Below are 23235 nucleotides of genomic sequence, written 5' to 3'. Positions count from 1 at the left end.
TGTGTGTGTGTGTGTGTGTGTGTGTGTGTGTGTGTGGTTTACAGAGACCACATGCTGTGGACTGGAGATTGGCATGGATGGGGAAAGGAAGAGATTTTGAATACAGAAGCCACTCCAAGGTGAAGGATTCTTTCCAAGAATCAACCCCAGATGCTCCTCCCTCTTCTGTGCCAGAGACATATCTTCCAAACATAGCTTCAATTGCCCCCCCTCCCATATATGCAAACACAATTTCTTCTGTTATCTCTTCTCTCAGCCTGTCCTATTTGGGGGGGGGGGGGGAAGGAACAGCAGAGCAGCTGCAACCTGCCAGCTAAGTCCCAGCAAAGCTTAAGCAGGGTCCCAAATTTGAAAGTTTCTTTTTGCCACCACATCTCACCCATTGCCGTGTACTCTAACAGTCTGTCCCAAAATGATGCCACTTTGAGCCACAGAAACGATAACCTGCATCCAAGCCTTGCAAGAGTTTCCCAGCTGCCACCACAACTAACAGCAAAAGATGCAGCTAAGGGAGTGAGCTTGTGTGGGCAGGCAAAGAGCAGGAGACACCCACATGAAATCATCAGTGAGGCTGTTTTGTAATTTTAAGGGATCCAGAGAAGACGTTTCATGCAACCCTCCTCCCCATCATGGTCCTAAAGGTTGCTGGTTCCCCTTGTCATTCTTGCACACCAATACTTTGACTGAATACTTTGACCTGCTACCCTCTTTCCCTCACCGCCCTCCTGCTGCCCCCTTTCCCTCTCACTGCCTTCCTGGACCTTTCCACTGAGGGGGGTCTACTGCCCACTTTGGGAATCACTGGTTTAGTGTGTTACCCAGACTCAGATACAGTAAATTCTCCTTTCCTCAACTAATTAGAGAAACAAGTGAAAAATCAACCTTAGATTGTTTCATCTGGTGGACTGGGAGAGAAACAAACCAGAGAGGAGGAAGCATCTATAACTAGACCCGCATGCTGTACAAAGCACAGAACAAAACCATAGTTTGTTGTTCTGCTCATAGGCCCAGATCCCATCGCTATTTCCAACCTGAGTAGTCTCATTAAATCAGTGAAACTTACATAAGTATCATTTTACTAATCAGTTGGTTTACAATAGTAATTGGATGTAGACCATAATTTGATGTGGTCATAATTTATCAGTTTTGAGGAGAGGTTGCAATGACCTCCCTATTTTATGTGAATAGTGATTAACATCAGACTAAGATGTTGCCTATTGTTGCACCATATTCACTGAAAAAAATATTTGGAGACTGCACAGGGTTTTGCAAGCAAGCAAGCAATACTGTAGTACAGTAGAATAAATTTATCTTGCATATCAGCCTGCTGTGTAGATTCATTTAGACAATGAAATAGCTCTGAGACAATGTTCCAGGAGGAAATAGACCAACTAAACTCCCAAGCAAGGACATGTCAATTCAATTTCTATTGAAATTCCCCTTGACTGACTTCCTCATCATTGTGAACACTCAATCAATTTAGTCTATACCCATATGCTATAACTTGGAAGGATGACCTTGAACTCTGTTAGATTAAATGGTGCTCTGAGAGAATGTTTCATAAGAGAAAAACAGAGTTGAAAAATAAAAAACACCCTACAACTTCAGCCATTCAGTAGCTTGAAAACATCATTAAAAAAAATATATTGTCAAACATAGTCATTAAACCTGTGTCATGAAAAGATGACATCTTGTTCCTCATCTTTAATACAATGTTTGACTGGGAGGATGGTGTTAAAACTTCACAAGATAATGTGTCCTCATTAGATTTTCAAAAGTACTTCTGAGATGTTACGTATTTTTATTTATTTTTTAGGAAAATACATCAACTTACATAAGGATTGATTTATTTTTTTAAGATAACCATTTAGTGTTAAAAAACACTGTATGACAGTTATCACAATACCCTCTTTTCTTTTTTGCTTTTTAGCAATTGTAATATTAATCTTTTTAGTGTGACAAAAAATACATGGCTTTGTATTGGGAAAAATAGCTAGACTTCTTCTTGCAGACTTTTAAAAAAGAATTTGGGATGTTGCTATTATCTTTGCACTTGAGTAGTAAAGTGAATTAAATTATTTGTAAGCTTGACATTTTTTTCCTAAAGGGATAGAAAACCACATGGAAGTAGTGTGCATCACTGATGGCAGTTTGAACTTAGCTTTGTTCCTACTCCATCAGTTCATTACTGACACAAACCCCATTTTTGGAACAAAGGCAGGATATAAACCCATTGAATAAACAAATAAGCCCTGGTTCAAACTAAAACAATGTTTTTAATTTAAAAAATTAAAACAGGGTTTTTTGTGAAAAAGAGAAATGGAGTTGGGACCCCAAAATCCAAACATCCTCTTTCAATAGTTTCATGTATGTCTTAACAGGCATGGGAAACAAGACACAACCCATTAGTCACAGACTAATGACCATAGTGGCAAACAGTGGCACCAACCTCTAATCTAATTCACCCAGAAACAACCACAGAAACTAAAAAAAAGTCCACCCAAGACTCTTCTCAGAGATGCAGCCCATATATACAGACAGCGCTCCATGTTTGCTAGGGTTGGGAGGGGTTGGATCCCCACAAAAGTGGAAAAATTACACATAATCCCCCTCCCCAAAAAAACCATTTAATACACACAAACAGTATGATCTCGAGATTCAACCCACTATGGATGCTTTCAATAGTCGGGATTCCTTCGCAATGCAGAACTGGGCAGCTGGCAGGGCTTGCTGTGTCTCCACTGCTTCCTCACACCTTTTTAATAGTGACTTATAAGCCTCATTCAGAACCTCTCAGTCTTATGAGGCTTCCGTTTCCTATTAAAAATGGCATAGGGCAGCAGTAGAGGGGTCAGCAAATAATCTGTGAATAATCAAATCTGCAAAAGCGGAACCCATAAATGCAGACTGTATCATGATAAATGGTATTGAAAGCTATCAAGAAGTCCAGCAAAGCTAATAAAGACAAACTCCTCTTCTCTTGCATATCTTAAAAGGTGACCAAAGCCTTCTTCATTCCATGATCAGGCTTGTAGCTAGATTAAGATAACCTTAGATAATAAATTCTGTGTCCCATCATGACAGGAAGGAGGAAGACAAGAACCCTATGGTTCTTCTAATGTTTTGATGTATCACAGTGGGGAATGGAGCACCCCAGAGAAATCGATCATAGTACACATTATACATAAGTAAGCACAGAAATATTAGCAAATGTTAATTTGAAGTCAATTGTCTCAAATAACTAACAACAACAATAATAGCATATTTTTCTTTTCTTCCAGGAAATGATTTGTTTCTAGTTGCAGTTCATGAACTGGGACATGCACTAGGCTTGGAGCATTCCAATGATCCTACTGCCATCATGGCTCCATTTTACCAGTACATGGAAACAGACAACTTCAAACTACCTAATGATGATTTACAGGGAATCCAAAAGATATATGGTATGGTCTTTACTATGTTTGTCTGCCTACATATTGAAACTGTACATTCTGTTAATGTTAGCCCATTTCATGCATACAAATCTCTTCCCTTCATTTATATTAATGGGGTAGTGAACCAGCACATAACCTCCAGATTAGAACATGTTTAAAGGTTGGGGACAAGCACATGTGTCTGAAATAAATCCAGCTATCAACTTTGAATCAGTGGGAGTTTGTACTGTCTATATGACAGAGAAAATAATTATGTGCAAATGCAAATCATCATCTTCATGCATGATATTACAAAATCCATACAGGAGTATGGAAAGTGAAGGGAAAGACTTAGGTTGGAATCCTATTGTGTATTTATACTAGTGTAAGTCCCTCTGCACTGCTGGTTGCAATTATTGATCCCAATGGAAGAACGGTATCCAGAACACATTTGCAAAAGTGCCTCCATCACTTGCATCAAAGGTTTGTGAGCAGCTGTGTTTTCCCTGTTTGTCCATATTCCAGCCACAATTCAAAGGGCTGGCTTTGACCTATAAAGCCTTATATGACTCAGGCCCAGGGTACCCTAAGGACTATATTTTCCATTATGAGACTTCCCATGTCTTAACATCTGCTGGGCAGGACTCTGTCTGTTCCAATACCCTTATATGCACCCTACCTACTCTCTTTCTGCCAATCGGTTTCTGTGTCAACAGACATTTGAGGAATGATTGTTTAGGTAGGATGGGGATTGTATTATGTGCTTATTTATTTATTATTTTTCTTGTGGTGCCATGTTTTTGAATAGTTGATATTTTTCACTGGTTTAAATTTTTTTTATTCTAATCACTTTCTAACGTCTACATTTTGTGAATTTTTAATTCTTTTATCTGTTATAAGCTTCCTTGAGTCCCAAACCTGACTCAAGGCAGCTTAAATAATATTAATATTAATAATTCATATTAATAATGGTTCTTGCTACATGGTTATTCATGTAATGTGTCAACATAGCACAGCGTACTGACAGTATGTTTGTACTATACTAGCATACAAACTTTGATTTTGATTTTTAAATCATGCTGCTATCTTGAGATGTAAAAATGACTTTTAAAAAATGAAAAGCAATATTAATTCTGAACTCATACCAGTTCTAAGATAGCTTCCAACCCCCTTTGATCATCAAAGCACATGGATTTTGCCCAAAGGATCATAAATTTTCTACATGTAGCTATAAAGGTAATTCTCACTGTGGAAGTAAGTTTAAGCAAACAAATATTGGTGGGGGATAGTAATTCATTTCTTTTTTGTACTTCATATACCAAGATGATCTTAAATGATCTAAGATTTGTCCTGTCCTTTTTAAAATTTGCCTTATTTTCTTATATCTTTTATTTCTGTGCTTTGATCTATCACTGACTTCTATTTTAAAGTTTGATTTAAACAAGGTCTAAACCCCTCATTTAATTGTAACTTTAAACAAACTTATTTGGACGTTAATATTCACCATTCCCTAATTCTTCTCATTCCTTTTGTTTCTTCCTTTTATCCTGGCATTTGTGTATGTTTAGGTTATAGTTGTTTGGATAAGGATTTCCAGTTTCCCAAGAACAGGTTTTATATTTGTTGATAAGACTGATGAACTAGGTGTGAGAAATCAGAGGTGCTGATTCCTGATAATATGGTAGCAGTAAGGTAGAAACAGCTGTATTGCCAATTGCAATTGCTGTCACATCCAGCCTGCTCCACAGAGGAAATTAAACAGTTGGGTTACTCCTATGTGGTTAGGAAGATGGAGGTGTTTCTCATGACCTCATAAGTTGGTAGTCTAGACAGAAGGGCTAGACAAGGTTATTTTGCCATTATTCTAAATACCAGTTTCTAGCAGCTGTAAGCTAGACTTTGAAGAGTTTTATTGCCCTTGGGGAGTTAGGCATGACCTCACTAGCAAACAGCATGTGAAAATTTTGGATTTAGCATTTTCCAAGCAGATAGTAGTTGCTGCTGCAACAGACTTCCTTTTCTGTCAGTGATAGAATCAAAAATGTGCTGAGATTTAATATTTAGCTGGAATATTGATCAAGTGAAGAAATGTCACTGAATTTCCCTTAATATCTATTATTATTATTATTATTATTATTATTTATTACTATTATTATTTCTTTGAGACTCAAGGCAGCTTGCAATATACTATATTTAAAAAATTAAAACTAGTTAAAAACATGTCCCATAATAATAATTAAAACAAACAGCAGGACAACAACAACAGACAACAACTGAAAAAAAAATAGAAAATCCAGCACATTATACAAGGTCCATCCTGCATAAACAATCCGTCTTCAAAGGCCTGTCAAAACAGAAAAGTCTTCACCTGTTTTAAGAAACAGAATGGAGAGGGTGCTAGTCGAACCTCTCTGGGCAGGATGTTACAGAGCCCGGGGTCACTCACTGAGCAGGCCCTCTCCCATGTTCCCACCAGATGTATCTAGTGTGGGTTGGACAGAGAGGAGGACCTCCCATTGGCTGGACATGCAGAGTGGTAAGGATCCGGCCCTGGCCCAGCTGCGTTTATTCACCATCGTGGGCCCAGTGTGGCCCACTTCACTGGTGGATGCAGTGGGAGGACTGGAGAATAAGAACACAAGATGGATCTCAAAATATGAGCATATTTTGTTGGCTCACATTTGAAAAATTGTTGGCTCACATTTTTAAAAATTGTAGATTAAAGTGATAACTTAATAAAATTATTGGACAAAATTATTCGTAGATAAATATTCAGTTCATCAACATTTCCTAGTTAGTTAAATTGCAAGTGAGAGCTAGTTATTAGTTTTTCATTTTTTAGGCTTGTGCCATACCAGAACATTCCTTGTGCATAGATATCTAGATATCAAGAAGAGTCCTAGTGTAGCTTTCTACTCAACATGCTATTTTTTTTCCTTTCTCTTACTTTAACTGTATTTAGGTGTGTGTCTGTTTTACTGTTTATGTGTGCACATGTCTACGAAATCCATAAGGTATATAAAGTTTGTGTTGCTATGGTTATGTTAAACTTAACATGTATATATACCATTCATAATCTAAACCCTTATCTGTAGATTACATAGTTTGTACATAATACATAGTTTTAGTGTAACAAAAATAGTCTCGCCTGTAAATTCATAGTATCATTCATCACTTCCATTCTCTTTTCTGGATTGCTTTGTCATATTCTTTTCTTATAATATTCTTTATGCAGTTAATTACACTTCTTAAAATGATCTCAGGAATGGCAGTGGCAGTCATAGGGATAGCTTGGCTCCTTTTCATAGTAAAGTATCCAAGGTCCAGAGTGACTGGTAACTTACAACATATCTAAATAGCAAAAATTCAGTATCTCATATTCTGCACATTCAGCCTCAGCCAAATTGTATGAACTTAATTGGACCTAATTAATCCACTCTGAGCTCCCAGGCCTTGAAGCTAGCAACTAATTCCAATTTATCAGTTTCCCAATTTAGGTAAGGAAGGAAATGTGTTGGCATTGGGCATTTATGCACAGTGGATTAAAACTTATCTCTATAACCAAGACATCCAGCAATTATTTTAAACAGAGAGCAGAAAAGACAGAAAATGTTGTAGAGCTGTAAGCTTTAATCAACTACTCAGTGTGATTAATTAAGTTAAGCTTTAACCATAGATTAAAGTTTAAACATCTCTATCTCCGTTAATTGATGTGACTGGAAATAAAGATGTTGGAACTCAAATACCCTCAAAATATTTAGGGGCCACAGGTAGCTGCTAGTTCATTTAATCTACCATCCTGTCAATACAAAATTGTTCATTTTACATATTTTTCTGTTGATGCTCTTACTTATTTTGAATTACAGCCACATAAACTGAATACTACACGGTCCCTATAGATTAACATGCTGTTATGGTTTTTTTCCCTGCAACAGGTCCACCTGACAAAATCTCACCGCCCACAAAACCTCTGCCAACAGTGCCCCCCCATCGTTCAGTCCCCCCAGTAGATCCACGGAAGAATGACAGGCCTAAACCACCCCGGCCACCCACAGGAGACAAGCCTTCCTATCCTGGAGCCAAACCCAACATCTGCGATGGAAATTTTAACACACTAGCCATTCTTCGCCGGGAAATGTTTGTTTTCAAGGTAGAAGATCCCTTTTTCATTGTTAGATCAAGTGACAACATCTCTGTTTTTTTTCTCAAAAACCAGCTCTCAATAATCACACCTCCACTTCTGAGCTTTCTTGCTGATTTAAAGTTCAATAAAGAAACTAACAAATAATAATCTGAATAGATTAAATATCTAACAGAGGAAAGGCTGGAATCTTCTATTTTAGGGAGATGAATTAATGTCAGCAGAAAGTTGCAGTGCTTCAGAAATTTAACGGTAAGTAAATGCTGAATGTTATGCAGAGATAAAAAGGCATAATTCAAGTCATGAATAGAAGCTAATAGGGATGATTTTGTTGGGAACTTAGCCACTTCCAGGCTCATTCCTATTATTGTGTTTTCTTTATAAGGACCCTGTAATTTAACTTTATAATTAGATCAGTCCTTTTATATAGGGTATTTGTCATCATGCAGTGGTTGCCTTGATACTTTTTTGTGGAGGCCTGTGTTATCAGAGACCTTTTGCAGGTGTTGGGGACTTTTGTTGTTGCTGCTGTTTGCTTGGTTTCAGTTGCTATTTTATTTGAATAGACATCCCCACAATACACTTTCTGTGGAGTAGAATACTTCCTTATGCGGAGGAGCCTCACAAAGTGCTGAAAGCCAAAGAATCAAAACAAATCTATATATTGGAACATACAGTAATAGTAACCAGGCACATTATTTTACAGAGTTTTCAGAATGCAAGATAACAAGGTCTTAGTTCAGGTCCTTAATGTTCTGAGATACTGCTATGTCCAGACTCTTCATCATTTTGGTCACCCTCCTCTGGACAATAATAATTATTCACTGCATATATGTTTCTGCACTTTCTTATGTAATTGATAGTTTTTATGTCAGAGTAATGGGAAGATCTTCTCTATTTCCCTTTCATTAAATGTTTTCTTGGTGAGAAAATTGAGGTACTCTGTAAAAAAATAATGAAAATCCTGCTCTGAAAATGATCCCATAACAAAAATATTCAAAGTAAAGGTAGATATTCATCTTCTCTCTTGTTGCTATTGTGTGCCTTCATGTTGTTTTCTGTGTACGGCGACCCTAAGGTGACCTATCACAAGTGTGTTTTGTTTTGTTTTGTCGTGACAAAATTGGTTCAGAAGAAGGGGTTTGCCTTTGCCATCCTCTAAGGCTGAAGGAATGTCACTTGCCCAAGGTCACCCAGTGAGTTTGCATGGCTGAGCAGGAATTTCCACCCTGTTCTCCAGAGTCATAAAAGTTTATCACATGAGGGATGGGACATCATTGTCTTGTCCCTATCCCGTCCTTCCTGCCCAGTTGAGGGAAGGACTTTCACACATGACCTACATTTGACCCAGCAGGGAAGTGCAAGTGAGAGTGATCACACACATCATTTTCACACTGTAACCAGCCAAAAAGCACTTTCAGCCACCATTTGCAGGAAGAACCCGTTAATACCATGATGGCTGATAGCCCTTTCAGCTGATGGTTGAAAGCGCTTTTCAGCTGGCTGCAGTGTGAAAGCGATTTGCACAATCACTTTCATTCAGGTCATGGATGGGATAAGGATGGCGGAGCAATCGTGTCCCTATCCCCTCTTGTGATAATCTCCACAGTCCAGTGCTCAAGCCACTACATCACACTGGCTCTGTTCTGCTCTCAGTGTTCAGACATTCACTTTGAAATGTGGTTGCTACTTCTCCATAATTTTCTGCAGTGTTGCATTGATGATATTTAACTTTCCCTATCATGAGTTTCAGCAATCACACAGATAATGTTTCCATGAGTCTGGAATCCTTTTGTTGTGATATGCTGGAGTAACTACCCCAGCACAGTTGGTGGCAGCAGGAGGAAAAGGTTTGAGGGAATAATAATAATAATAATAATAATAATAATAATAATAATAATAATTTATTTATTTATTTATTTCTATCCCGCCTCTCCCTGTATTGGATTGAGGCGGGTAACAACAAACATAAGAACAATAAAAATACAACACAACAAACCACAAATAAAAGCATAGGAAAACATATAAAATCCAATTCCCTATCTCTCTCCCACCTTAAAATACCATTAAAAATGACAATTCCCAACTGGAGAGTGAACATTCCGAGGAGGTCAATTTGGGAATGCCTACCCAAATTGTGACCATAGAGAACGTAAACCATTAGAAAAGTAGACTGCCCACAGCCAGTACATCCTATCTGCCATTGTTGTGAATCAAAGACAAATGCTAGTGGCATAAACCAGCAGGATATTAGTCATAGTCAACAGCCAAGCAAAACTAGTATTGGTCCTTTCGTCTATGGACAAATGCTTTGGACAACTTGTCCTCAGTCCCCATTTACATTGTTCTCTGGTCTGTTACTGGGGTGTGTGTGTGTGTCCTATGTAAGATGTATTTGTTTTGTTGTTTTTTAAATTATTCTTTGAGCGACAATCACTGTGATTGTGGTTAATACTTAAGGTACAATCCTTAAGATCAGCAGCTTCTTGCAACATCTCTCTTGTAACATTATGAGGACCTGTTCCCAGGACATTACAGAGGTTATCCCAAGGTTTCAATTTTGGCCCTGATGTGTCAAGGCCTGGGAGAATCCTGACCTGGTAGCCCTAGCAGATACTATGAGCAGCACAAAGAACCTGGCTATTTTAATTTCCCTTTGATATAGCATTCTTCTGAAAGATTGTGGGGGATTCAAATGTCAGCCTTCATATACCCCGTATTACTTAGATTGTTACTGCCTGCAGCTAGCTGTTATTTCATCCAGGACCCATCAAAACTGTAGTGAATATACCAGAATGTACTCATTTCAGGACTCCTTAGACCTAGACACAACCCTTTCAGAAACCAATGGAATAGGTTTTCTGGCAATGGAAATGGTTCAACTGCATACAGCCATAGTAGTATGTATGTGATGTAAGAGCTGGCAGTGGAAAACTGGGACCTTCAGCACAAAAGTATTGCTTGAACCAGACACTAGCCTGATTTGCATGGGGCAGAATACTATGGGAGCAGCCCAGAGTATTCTGGCCCTGAAGCTGTCCTGACATCCTGCCATTGCATGGCTCACCCATTATGACACCAGTCAGCTGTTTGCATGCAAATCTGGCTGTGCTGCCTACTGCCACTACATATTGCTGGCTCTGAGGTCAGAATGAGGCACCCATCATCAATCACAGGTCTGGGTGACTTGCTGCAGCTGTGGTTGCAGCCGGCAGCACAGTGGGATGTGTTGTAAACAGCAGCCTAGTGTTACATTGGAAGGCTTCAGATCCTGGAAGATCGGGAGCATGAGTTGAGTTTTTACAATTTGTTGTAAAGGGGGTATGCCTCAAGTTTGGTGCTGAATATGTAGGATGTCGTCTGCACTGCTTGTACCAGAACTGGAGATTGGGTCACACATTATCCAGACTCCCTGCCAACAGTATGTGGGGAGGACACTTTATCTGGTCTGTGCAGACAGGTCAAGAATCAAAGCAGTTCCGAGTTTATTAAACTAAAGTAACATCAGTAGCTGACCATTACCTATTATTGAACTTAATAGAATGCATGACATCATTTCCTATATTTATCCTTTTGAGAAAACCCCAAATAAATAGGTTCTAGATAAATGATTCTGGGTTATTTAATTTCAATCATTAAATCATGACACACTGAAACACTTTTTTCCTTTAAAATGTGATTTTTATAAATTGCTTTTCAGGCTGAAATACCACTTCAACTATTAGTGTGCTCTTTTTTCCTCTAAGGCCTTGTGACCATTCATTCATCTTTGTGAATGAAGCAGAAAGGTTAAGGAAGAATCTCATTTTCTAAGTTGACATTAAGCTGGATATTAAAATGCCCAGCTCTTTGTTATACCATCCATCTTAGGAACAATGGAACATGCCCTAATTTGTTTTACACACAGCTAAATTATTCAGTGCAACACTAGTATAGCCTTGCTCTCAGCCTAGGGCTGTGACTTCACTCTAAGAGAACCACTGGAATCTCTAATAAATTTCTGCCTTTTAATTATGAAATAAAATCTGTAGCTTTTAAGACATCCAGGTTTTATTTGATTACCAGTGCAGTCCTGTACATGCATAGTGAAAAGTAAAACTCACCAATTTCACTGGGACTTACTTTGGGGTATCTCTTTAAAGCACTGCAGCCTAAAATGATTACTGTACATCCTATTCAATTAAATATGATTGTCTTTGATAGTGTTATTTTTGTAATTCTGCTTAGCAATAGAGGGATAATGGTAAAAGGAAACAAACAAAATATTTGGAGGTTTTATATCTATTTTTACTTTTTGTCCCTCTTTCCAGTATTGTATCATGTTTTAAGATCATGTATCATTATATGTATTTAAGATCACTGTATGTACAATATATTGTATCATGTTGTAAGATGCATACCTATGAAACACATGGTCTTATCTTGGAGAAAAGATTTTATTACTGAGGAATTATAACTGTTACTTTCCTCAGTAGATAAAACTATACCATCTTTCCTATGAAATCATGTGCCTGTAGTTCAAAGTCCATTTCAGATGTGAGTTTATAGCAAAACTATCATTAGAGGGTCGGGGAGGGGAAAGAGAGAAGACATCACCACAAATAAATAAAATAATTTGGCATTAATCAGTTTTGATGAATGTACCGTTTTTATTAGCAAGTTAGGCCCTCAACAGATGGGCGATAAACGCCGGCATTGGGGCAGAATGGGAGTTTGGTGACTGCATGCCGGCCCCCCAACTCCACCCCCACACCAACATCACTGCACAGTGGGCAGCGTCACATCGTGTCTTTGGTGCTGCACGTAGACACTCTGCACCAAAAGAGCTGTGGAAGAGATGCAGTGGCTATGGCGCCCTTTCTACGGTGCAAAAAGAAGCCGCTTTTTGTGGCTTCTTTTTGTGCCATGGACTTGCTGGGCTGGGGGTGTGGCGTGCAGTTGCTTTGTCCCCAATCCAGCACTTCCAGGGACAGCACAGTCGCCTCTTAGGGGCAGTATTTCCAGCCCCTTAGTAGCTTCACTACAAAGAAACATGGAGATAGGAAATTAAAGGTAAGAAAATTAAAAGTGTTATGCTCAACTTATCCACACGTCACATCAAAATCCATAATTTTGGCCCCTAAACTTGCCCTTGACTAATACATGAAGTTGACTTATAGTCGAGCATATACAGTATTCATTCTGCCTCCATTTAAAGTTTTGTACAAAAGAACCAAAAGAACCCACTCACACACCCACAGTTTCATAGTGCTAACTTCGGTATATTATTATTATTATTTATGGTATTTATACCCCCACCCTTTAGCCCTAAAGGCTCTCAGAGCGGCTTACAATTATTATTATTTTTAATTAGACAGTTTCCTGCTCTCAGGCTTACAATCTAAAAAGACATGACACAAAAGGAGAAGGGAATGGTGGTGGGGAAGCGGATCAGTTCCAGCAGTTCTTCTCTCCCTCTGAGGCCTGGACCATGGCAGATGGACTGGAGAGAGGGCTCTTCTTAGTTCAGGCCAGGCCTGATAGAGCTGGGCCTGCATCTCTCCCTCCATGGCTGGATGGCATCAGATGGACTGGAGGGGGCTCTGCGTCTTGATGATGATGATGGATCTACAACTTTGTTTTCTTATTTTGGACTACAGTTCCCCTCAACCCAGCATTGCTATCACTCAGGAATTATGAGAACTACAGTCCAGAATTGGACCTGTAGAATACCAGGTCCTTTATTATTATTATTTTCCTTTTTGTAATTATCCTTTGGCTTATATATGTTTTTCTTACTGTTTTTGTTCAACCTTTGGTTGTCTTCAAATTCATCTGATGCACCCATGATTAAATATCAGGCTATAGTAATACCAACACAATGGCTTGACCTAGCATATCCCCTCTGCAAATGGACAAGAAGACTGAGTCCGGTAGTACAGAGGTGGGAATCTTGCTGCCTTCTAGATGCAGATAGACTGCATCTTCCAGTAGCTCTGGCCAGCAGAGCTAACAGTGAGGAATACTGATAGTTGCAGTCCAACAACATCTGTTTGATTACCACCAGACCTATACCAGCTTTCAAGAGATATACTACTATGCACTGGAAGATTGACTGCTTTCCTTGGCCTCATGGTTTCACAAATAGGAAGTCAAAACATGGGAAACTGCTTTGTTTTCTGACCTAACAATGCACTGGCCCCTGTTCCCACTCTTACAGTAGAGATTCCTTTTCAAGAAAGAGAAGAGGGGAGTCATTTTCCCACCACAGTTTCCTGTACTAACCCCTGCCTTATCTGGAAGATCTTTTAATCTATGGAGAGCTTTATTTCTTCATCTAATTCAGACAGGCCAAAATAAAGCTGCTTCGGGTCACTTTGGTGGTATGCTGTTTAAATGACACACACATCTTAAGGGGCCAGAAGCTGTGCCAAAGCTGCATTCCAGTCCTTAGGACTGGAGTGTGGTTTTGGTGCGGTTTCTGGCCTCTTATGATGCATGCAGCATTTAAACAGCATACCTCCAAAGTGACCTGAAGCAGCTTTATTTTGGCCTGTCTGTTTGGGCCCATAGGAAAAAAAAGGAATGGCCCACTCAATTCCCGCTTCTTTACTGTCTATTTAATCCTATGTCATTTAGAAAATGCATGGGTTTTACATTTTTTAAATCTACTTGCTGAAATCCCCAAGTGTTAGAAAAGTCCCTGAGGTAGCACCATGCTTTGAGATCTTGAGGGGAAATATGTAAAAAAGGTAAAGTTAAAGGTTTCCCCTTTGACAAGATTGTCTAGTTGTATCTGACTGTAGGGGGAAATGCTCATCTCCATTACTAAGCCTAGGGAGCCAGCATTGTCAAAGATAATATATGGCCAACATGACTAAATGATGAGGTGCATGGAATGCTGTTACCTTCTCACCAAAGTGGTATCTATTTATCTACTTGCACTTTTACATGCTTTTGAATTTCTAGGTTGGCAAAAGCTGGGACTAATGACGGGAGTTCACTCCGTAATGTGACACTTGGGTCTTGAACTGCTGATCTTACAGATGTCAGGGTCAGCGTCTTACCTGTTAATCCATTGCATCTCTAATGGAAAATAAATAAACATATAGAAATACATTGCTTATGATTGGAGGGCTTGTGATTTCTTCATATCCAAAGTTCTGGAAAAAATGCATGACAAACTCACCCTCTGACACTCTTAAGTAACTGTGTCTGAGCAAATTGTTTTCCAAAGTGAAGGCTCCTGAAAGTGCATGTTCTCCTCCTAGGGATTTTTTTTTTAAAAAATAAATAAAAATCAATGTTTCAACTTTAGCATATGGTGGTTAGGTGAATATACCCTCCAGTAGGGGGCATTCACAATTAATCCTCAGTTGTCTATTTTTTCAGCTGCTTCTAAAATGTCCCAGTTTCTCTCTCTTCCTTCCCCTTGTCCTCAGTTTACTATAGTTACTTCAAACTGAGTTAAAGGTACAAAAGTAATTTCCACTCAGTTAACTTGAGGGGGGGGGGGAGAGGAGGAAATAGAATCTTGTAATTCCAATAGGTTCAGGCAAAAGCAGTCTGTTGCAGCCTCTTCTCTTGAGTGTTTTTCCTCATTAATAGTTTTTGCCATCTTGGCCACACATTGAACTTTTTTGGCCACATTTGTCCCAGTTTTTATCTGTGAAATGCTGGAGGTTGTGGATGCACCTTAACTATGGCTTATCCTAACTACAGTTTACTACTAGGGCCAGATTTTAAATGAGGGATTTGAATTAGTTACAGTTCTAAAACAAATTGTTGATCTCAACTAGAATAAATGCAGTAGGACTTGGGATTTAGGACCACCAAATAAATCTTATTGGCGGGATACACACCGCCATATAGTACGTATTGTATACGTACTAGGGTTAGGAAGGGGCGGTGCTTCCGCACCCCCCTAACCCTAGTACGTATACAATACGTACAAGATGGCGCCGGCCCTTCTACATGGCCGGCGCCATCTTTACGTACTGGATGCATAGCGTCCAGACGTGTTGCGGCGCTAATGACGTAGCGAATGCGCCCTTGACGCTTCGCTACGTCATCCGTGCGCCGCAGAAAGAAGCTCCGCGCGGGAGCCGCGCGGTTTGGATGCTGTGGCTCCCTCGCGGAGCAAATGGGGCCGGCGGGGGAACGCCGCAAAGCGGCGGTTTGTATCCCGCCATTGATTCAATGAATCTACTGTATAGAGTTGTACTGTCAACAATTCTATCTAGCCTCTGGTTAGCATTAATCATGATTAGTGAATTGTTGGGGACAAACCTTAAATAAATGTGCTGGGAAGATTTGTTGAATTCTGAGGAGGAAATACTGGAGCCTGCATGATGTTACCTAAAGGTACTAGAAATGATTCAAACAATTATGTTTAGATGATGTAGTTATTCAAGGGCTAGTTTTGGCTCATTTAACAGGGCCTACACATAAAAGCACATCTCGTAGAGGCCCAAGGGTATTCTATGACGATTTTTTTGTATCCCAAAACCTTGTGTAATTAGTTAACCAAAATTGTTTATCAAATGATGATCTCACAAGAAAGAGTTTATATTCTTTGGAATCAGTTTGCCTAGGGACTTGGGGAAAGGTTGCTTTCAAATCTATTCACTGCAGGAACTGATTAAAAATATTCTGTTGGCAAGAGAACAAAAAAAAGTGCATCATTGACAAAAAATAATTACAAAAATTCACAGCAAGGAATAATATAAAATTAGACTGAGACATCTCTTCCAGTTTGGTGGTGTTTTGTTTTCTTTTACCACAAATGAATGTTATCTTGTAGTATTAACAATATATTATAATAGAACCAAGGGGAATAACTTCAACAGCACTTCAAGCAGAAGGCTTAATTAAAATTCCTTGTTGTTACAAAATGATAGCCTTTCAACTAATTTAGGTAGACATTTTGGGAAACAATTGGAATTGTCTCTAAAAGTACCATACTTAGTATTATTAATAAAAATTAAGAGTGTTTACCCTTTTGTTGCCTTTGCTTTTTAAAGTCAATTTTATGAAACACTAATATGGGTGGTGCAGCAGTTAAATGCCTGTACTGCAGATACTCACTCAAAACCGTAAGGTTGCGAATTCAATACCAGTGAAAGGGCTCATACTTGACTCAGGCTTGCATCCTTCCAAGGTCGCTAAAATGAGTACCCAGATATTGGGGGGGCAATTTGCTTACAGTTGTAAACTGCTTAGACACTGTTAGTTCAGTATGAAGCTGTTTTTTTTATTTGTTTGTTTGTTTTTAATATATTAAACTGATGGGAAAGAAAATTTACAGTAAGAGCACAAGTCACTGCCCAATCAATCAATCAGTCAATCAAAATTGCACAATAACTTTTATTGATTGATTGATTATGTTTGCTTCTTTCAGAATAGTTTAACCCAACCACATGAAGAATCTCCAGTCAGATAGTAAGTACAATTAGGAATAAGATCAGAGCCAGAAGGTCTTAGCTGTAAACCTGAAGCTAAAAGTGTGCGGAAGAAGAAATTTTGGAGGCAGAATTTCAGGACAAATGGGGAAGCAAAAGCATTTCTTTTAACATACCACAGGCTGCTTCCTATTCCAAGTAATTTAAATTTAAAAAAATGTTTGGCATTACAGTATTTTGAAATTCTAGTTGTATTCTAAGAGCACCACCAATGCCAATCTATGGAGGAAACCAGGGGCATTATGGGGGAAATAGTCAGATTTAGGTTGAACAGAAGGCTGCTGTTGCACTACTTTTCTCTCTGTGGGTTTCCCAGAAGCAACAGGCTGGGTACAGAATGTTGTACTACATTGGTATCTGTTCTGATTTGGCTCTTTTTCTCCTCTTATATCAGCTTTTACTGCTTAATACAGATTGAGTATCCTTTTTCCAAAATGCTTGGGACTCAAAGTGTTCTGTATTTCAGATTTTTTTTACAGTTTTGAAATACCTGTATTTGAATGTATATAAGGAGGCATAATGAGGCTGAAGAAAGACTAAGGATCTGTGAAATGGTGGGAATCCAAGTGTAGGGCTTGGCACAAATGCTTGCTTCCCAGCATTTCACAGATCCTCCTGTCTTACAAATATAGTAGACACACTGCTCAAAAAGTTTTGGATTTTGTAGTACAGAATGCCCTCCACATTTATGGGGTTGGGACACAAGCCCCCTGAGAAAGTGTGAATATATATGGTAAGTGACATCCCTAGGCCTGGCGTCACTCAGTGCAAGGGGGTGGCAGTGGCTTCGCCTGCCTTCCCTACTTGCTCGCTTGGTTGGCCACCTGCCCAGGGCTGCCAGGTGGTGGCTGGACAAGTGAGGCAATAGAAGAGGTGTGCTTGTTCCTTCTTTACCACAGTGGTGTTCTCCTTGTGAGGAGGAAATTGCTCTGTGGTGAAACTGAGAGGAGCACACTCACCCTTCTCTTTTGCCATGATGGCAGCTGCCTCGTGGGGAGTGAGGCCCCACACCAGCAAATCCTGGAGGAGCATGTGTGCCCTCTCCTTCAGTGCAGCAACAGCCTCCATATGAGGAGAGAGGCACCGTGCCAGGGAGGAGCAGAATTGCCCTTTTATGTTGGTGCTGCAGTGGCAAAACCAGGAAGAGCGCACTTGTCCTCTCCTTCACCACTGCCCTCTCTTGCTCTGTGCCTCTTGGATTCCTCACTCTTGCTGTCTCTTTCTCCATTTCTATAGAGAAGGAAGGAGACTGTGTGCTCTTCCTTGCTGTCTCTTTCGCTGCACACACTCACCTTGAATGCTTCTTCCTTTGCCCTCTCCCCCCTTCCTTGTCTATTTCTCAGCCTGCCTCTCCATCCTCCCTCCCTCTTTCTCCCATAGCCACAGCATACCTGGAGGCACCTGGGCAGCCTAGGGAAGGAGCCCACTTTGTCTTTCTCTTCATGAGTGTGCCCAGAGGGGAAGAAGGCACAAAAGTGAATCCACTTTTGTGTCTTCTTCCCCTCTGGGCAAACCATGAATAATCAGATCCCCAAATGTTAAACCCACAAATGTGGAAAGCTAGAAGCAGTTCTTAATTTTCCATTCCTGAATTTTTGTTGGTGGTGATGAATGTGTGTTACTGTGCTTTTTGTGATTTAATGTGGAGGGGAGTGAAATGCATAATGGCCTTTGACCGCTTTTGTTCCTCATTTAGCAATTGTGCTTGTCTTGTTACGTTTGGAAATACTGCAAGTTTCAAACCATCGTTTAGAACCGTGTCTTTATATGGGGTTGCTTCTGTTCCCTTGAGAATATTTCTATAGTTCCAGCTGCATTCATATCTGAATAATGCATTTGGGCATGTACATATTTCTGGAAACAGTAATTATATAAGGCTGTGACATTCTCAACAGAAGAGCTGTTATCCATACATGCGTTAATTAATCACATTCTATTGAAGATGGGGTAGATCTGTTGAATGAAGAATAATTTATTAGAGTACCCCTTACATAATTTGTAGCAAATGTTCCAGTAACTGGGTTTTTTTTTTCCTTTTTAAAGCTTGTAGTGATCATGGAAGATTAACACAATTTAACAAAACATAAGCTTGATTAATTGCATAAGGTACAAAAAAAAACTAAAAAAAAAAAGCCATGGTTTGTAATGTCCTATTAGGCTTGACTACAAATGACACTCCCTTCCTTTGCAAGCCAGTTAATTCAATACTTGATTGTAGTTGTCTGTATGTTCAAGCAGTGTTCCATAGGAAATCATGGCTGCCCACGAGAAATGGGAAGACACTGGCAGGTACAATGAGTTAAGTAGCACTGAATGGATAAATGTAAAACAGGAAATTTTAAGGTCAAACTCATTCAGAATTATATTTAGAACAGAAAGGAAATTCTGCAATAAAGAGGATACCTTGCTTCCTGCTTTGAAATCCAGATCTCTGTCATGCAGATAAGTAATTTTTTCTAAATTCTGCTATGTATCTGGATTTCCAAGAACCTCAGAACAAGTATGTATTCCAGAGTGGTCCTTGTCATTCCAACAATCAGAATCTGGTCCAATACAGAACACCAAATAACAATTACAGTACATGACATGGTATGATTTATAATACTTAGAAGTCAGAGATTTTGGCTGTGGTGATGTTTTAGATAGAAAAGCAGCTGGTAACTCAATCTGTTTTATAAATGACCATTTTTAAAAAGAAAAATAACCACATGTACTTAAACCACTTTGTTTTAAAAATTGGCATTAAAAGCCAATGGTACATATTGGAATTATAATGTTCAAACTCTCTCTGGCAAGGAGTACTAAACTGGCTAGTTAGGCCCTTAGGGAAAGATAGTTTAGCTCAATCTGTACAATTTAGGAATATTTGGAGTCAGTCTAATAGACCTGCTCATGATCTGAACTGATTAACTGTACCTTGATTTTATGTTAGACCATCAATGTCCAGAAATAGTTTGATAATAAGCTACATACATTCACACTGTTGACAAATGAGAAGGGTTTTAGGTTCATTTCACTACTTTTCAGTACCCAGCTGTATAATCTGTGTAGTGAAAATGGTTATTGTTGTAATAATAGCAAGGCATAAAAATAGAGAACTACTTCCAGAATGTGTTCCCTGTTTAAAAAGCACTATGTAAAGGCACAGCTTTTTCTAGTGATTTGTTGAAAGCACACTGCATGTCATATTGCAACTAATTTTCATTTTCTCTAGTGACTAATCTGTAAGCATTTGTTCATGTATACAAATATAATAGTGATAGCATAGAAAGTCACTCTTTAGGTTAGGTGTCCTGGGATTAATAAATTACACTAATTCAGTTTTAAGAGCTAATCTCCTGTTAATTACACTATAAAACACTATATGCACCAGCATCAGTATATAGATAATAAACACAACATAATTGTACATAGATGGTGTGGTGGTGGTGATAATCAGAGTAAGAAGAAGGGCCTTCCCTCCAGTCCATCTGCCTCCGAGGAAGAGACTTGCCCCCTTCCCAACTGCCATTCCCTTCTCCTTTTATATCTTGTCTTTTTAGATTGTAAACCTGAAGACAGGGGAATGTCTAATTAACCATTTGTAAGCCGCTGTGATAGCCTCTTGGCTGAAGAGTGGGGTATAAATATTATTATTATTATTATCATTATTATCTCATGAGTAATATCCTTTTTCACAATTTTGTGTGGCCTTTGAAATCTTTGGAGAAGTTCTGTCTGCTGGGAATGTGGAAGAAAGCTTTCTCAGGTTTTGACCTATAAAACTCTATACAGTTTGGGTTCATGTTATTTGAAGAATTGTACCTCTGTTTATGAGCCAATAAAAGCTTTATGGCCATTTGGAGAGGCCCTTCTATCTGTCCCACCATCTTCTTAGGCTATTCCTTGGTTAGAACAAAGTAGAGCTCCTTTTCCTTGGTTCTCTCAGACTTTGGAACTCCTCCCCTAGAAAACTTAACTTTCCTTCCTTCACCAAATTAAAACTTTTTATATTATCACTCTTCCAGAAACTGAAGGCCAAAACAGACAACAGTATATGGGTGGATTGACACTGCCCGTTTGAACATCGGATCGGGGCCATGCCAACTGCATGCCACAGCCTCAATCTGGCTTTTTTTCCAGTGCAAAAAGAATCAGCAAAATGTTGCTCCTTTTTGCACTGAAAAATGAGCGGTTTTTCTGCTGCAGCGGTGGCTTTTCTGTGGAGTGCGGGGTATGAATGGTGGACCACTGGAGCACCGCAACACTGCCCACCATATGTGATGCCAATTTGGGGTCGTCATTGGAGCTTCCATGAGTGAGAGGCTTTTCAGCTGCTGTTCCCAGGGTGATTGAGTGCAAAGGGAGCAGCAAATGAGAAGCCTCTTGCCCAGGTCAGCCTTTGCTGGAAAGCCAGCAGAGATGAGAGGCTTCTCAGTCATTGCTCAGTTGCTACTCCGAAGGTGACAGGATGCAAAGAGAGCAGCTACTTAGATTGTTGTTTTGAATCTACAGTAGAACAGTAGAGCTAATATGAAGAAATACATGGGGGGATAGGTTTGTAACCCAAGAAGAAAGAAGGCAGTAGCCAGAAAAAGTTTGGGGAGCATTGCCTTAGAAGAAGGCAGTTTGTGCAGCCTGAAACATTGTCTGCTCCTGTAATATGTGGGTCAGAATTGCTGAAGCAGTGCATCAGATTTCCTAAATGCATGAAGAAAGCGTACCTAATGTTTTTGCACCCCTCAGTGCCTCCATACTGGTAAAAAAAGGATAAAGTGAATTTCTGTCAACTGTTACTTCTTTGGCATTTTTAGCAGAATATTGTGCCCTGGGCCCACCATAGTTGCCCATCCTATCCTAAATAGACATGCCTTAAATGTAACTAGATCCATCAAGTTTCAGCTTGACTCCCATTGTTGAATTCGTCTCTAATTTAGTTATTTATTAGGTCTACTTGAAAGTGAGACAGTGTAATGTATTGCATTAAAGACCAGCCCCTTCTGGCAGGTTTATCCAGATGATTTTAAAATTGTGAATTTTAAATGATGAATTTTAAATGTTGATTATTTTAATATGTGGATATCTTATTTGTCCTTTTCAATTGATGTGTGTTTTAACTGATGTGTTTTAACTCATGTGGTTTGTCTATTAATTGTTGTTGTTCCCCTCCTCGAACCATGGGAGAGATGGGTAAGAAATTATTGTTTTTATTTCAGTATTGGACTAGGACACTGAGAGATTAGGTTTTGAAACCCTATTCCGCTATAGGTGACCTTGGGCATATCAGACTCTCTCAGCTTCAAGGGCAAATCTCCTCTGAACAAATTTTGCCAAGAAAACCCTGATAGGTTCACTTTAGGTTCACCATAAGTCAGGAATGACTTGAAGGCACACAGCAAAACTAACCAGATGCATGATATAATTTGACTCCCCTCCCATTTCTTCCCAGTTCTCAAAACACTTGCTCCATTGGAAACTATTTGCTGTAAGAAGATAGACCTTTTCAGTCCTTTCATGATTAAACTGCCTTTGTGCAGTAGCACTGACAGAGCTAATGTGTTTTACTCATGTTCCCGTAAAAGCCAAACAGTCAAGTTGTAGCTGGTTGAACTGGCACATTGAGCTTGGTACTGATACAAAGGAGAGCCCTTGACATAATCCTCAATATTATTTCCTTTCATTTGTTGCTTTTCTGTTTTAATTGCCAAATAATGTGGTCTGATGACCCCAGCTCTTTTAGATGGAATGTTTGTGGCATTGTATAAGTGCCAGGAACTAGTCTGAAAATTCTCTGCAGCAGTAGCAATTATTTATATTGGCTTTTAAAAATCTTAGGCCAGAAACAAAGTAAGCTAGAAGGAGAATTGAGATGAACTTACCCAGTTGCATTCTGAGTAGATCTGTGCAGGAGAAAATTTTTCACATGAAAAGTAATATTCTGGCATCCTTCAAATATACCCCCAAATGATCCTCAAAAGCTTTATTTATTTATTTTTTAAAAAATTGGTACTTGAATGTCCATTTTTCACTCTTTCTATCGGCAACTTGTGCCAGGTGTTAGCTACTTTCAAAATTCAGAGTGCAATGCTTTGCCCTTACTCTAGATGGACAGGAGTGATGACACACAACTGCCATTGTACTCTTGTCATTCCCAAGCTAGCATAGTGTAAATATGAATGAGATTGCTGTTCCTCCTCTTAAGTATATAGGACAGAATTTTGCCTGTTTACAAATGATACTTAAAGTGAAACCCTTTTCTCAT

General features: G+C 39.2%; 1 protein-coding gene across 2 annotated transcripts in view; it reads left to right on the top strand.

Annotated features, from left to right (window-relative positions):
- MMP16 (matrix metallopeptidase 16) overlaps positions 1-23235 on the top strand; it is a 234325-nt gene that overhangs the window by 167978 nt on the left and 43112 nt on the right. For both annotated transcript variants that reach the window (XM_042465288.1, XM_042465287.1), the window contains 2 exons: positions 3282-3443; positions 7349-7563. In XM_042465288.1, the coding sequence (XP_042321222.1) occupies positions 3282-3443; positions 7349-7563 (377 nt within the window). The remainder of the gene's footprint in view (positions 1-3281; positions 3444-7348; positions 7564-23235) is intronic.

The sequence above is a fragment of the Sceloporus undulatus genome, chromosome 4 (genome assembly GCF_019175285.1).
Source record: "Sceloporus undulatus isolate JIND9_A2432 ecotype Alabama chromosome 4, SceUnd_v1.1, whole genome shotgun sequence".
Classification (NCBI taxonomy): Eukaryota; Metazoa; Chordata; class Lepidosauria; order Squamata; family Phrynosomatidae; genus Sceloporus; species Sceloporus undulatus.
The sequence above is the reverse complement of the archived record's forward strand: the minus strand, read 5'-3'. Positions and strand labels throughout refer to the sequence as shown.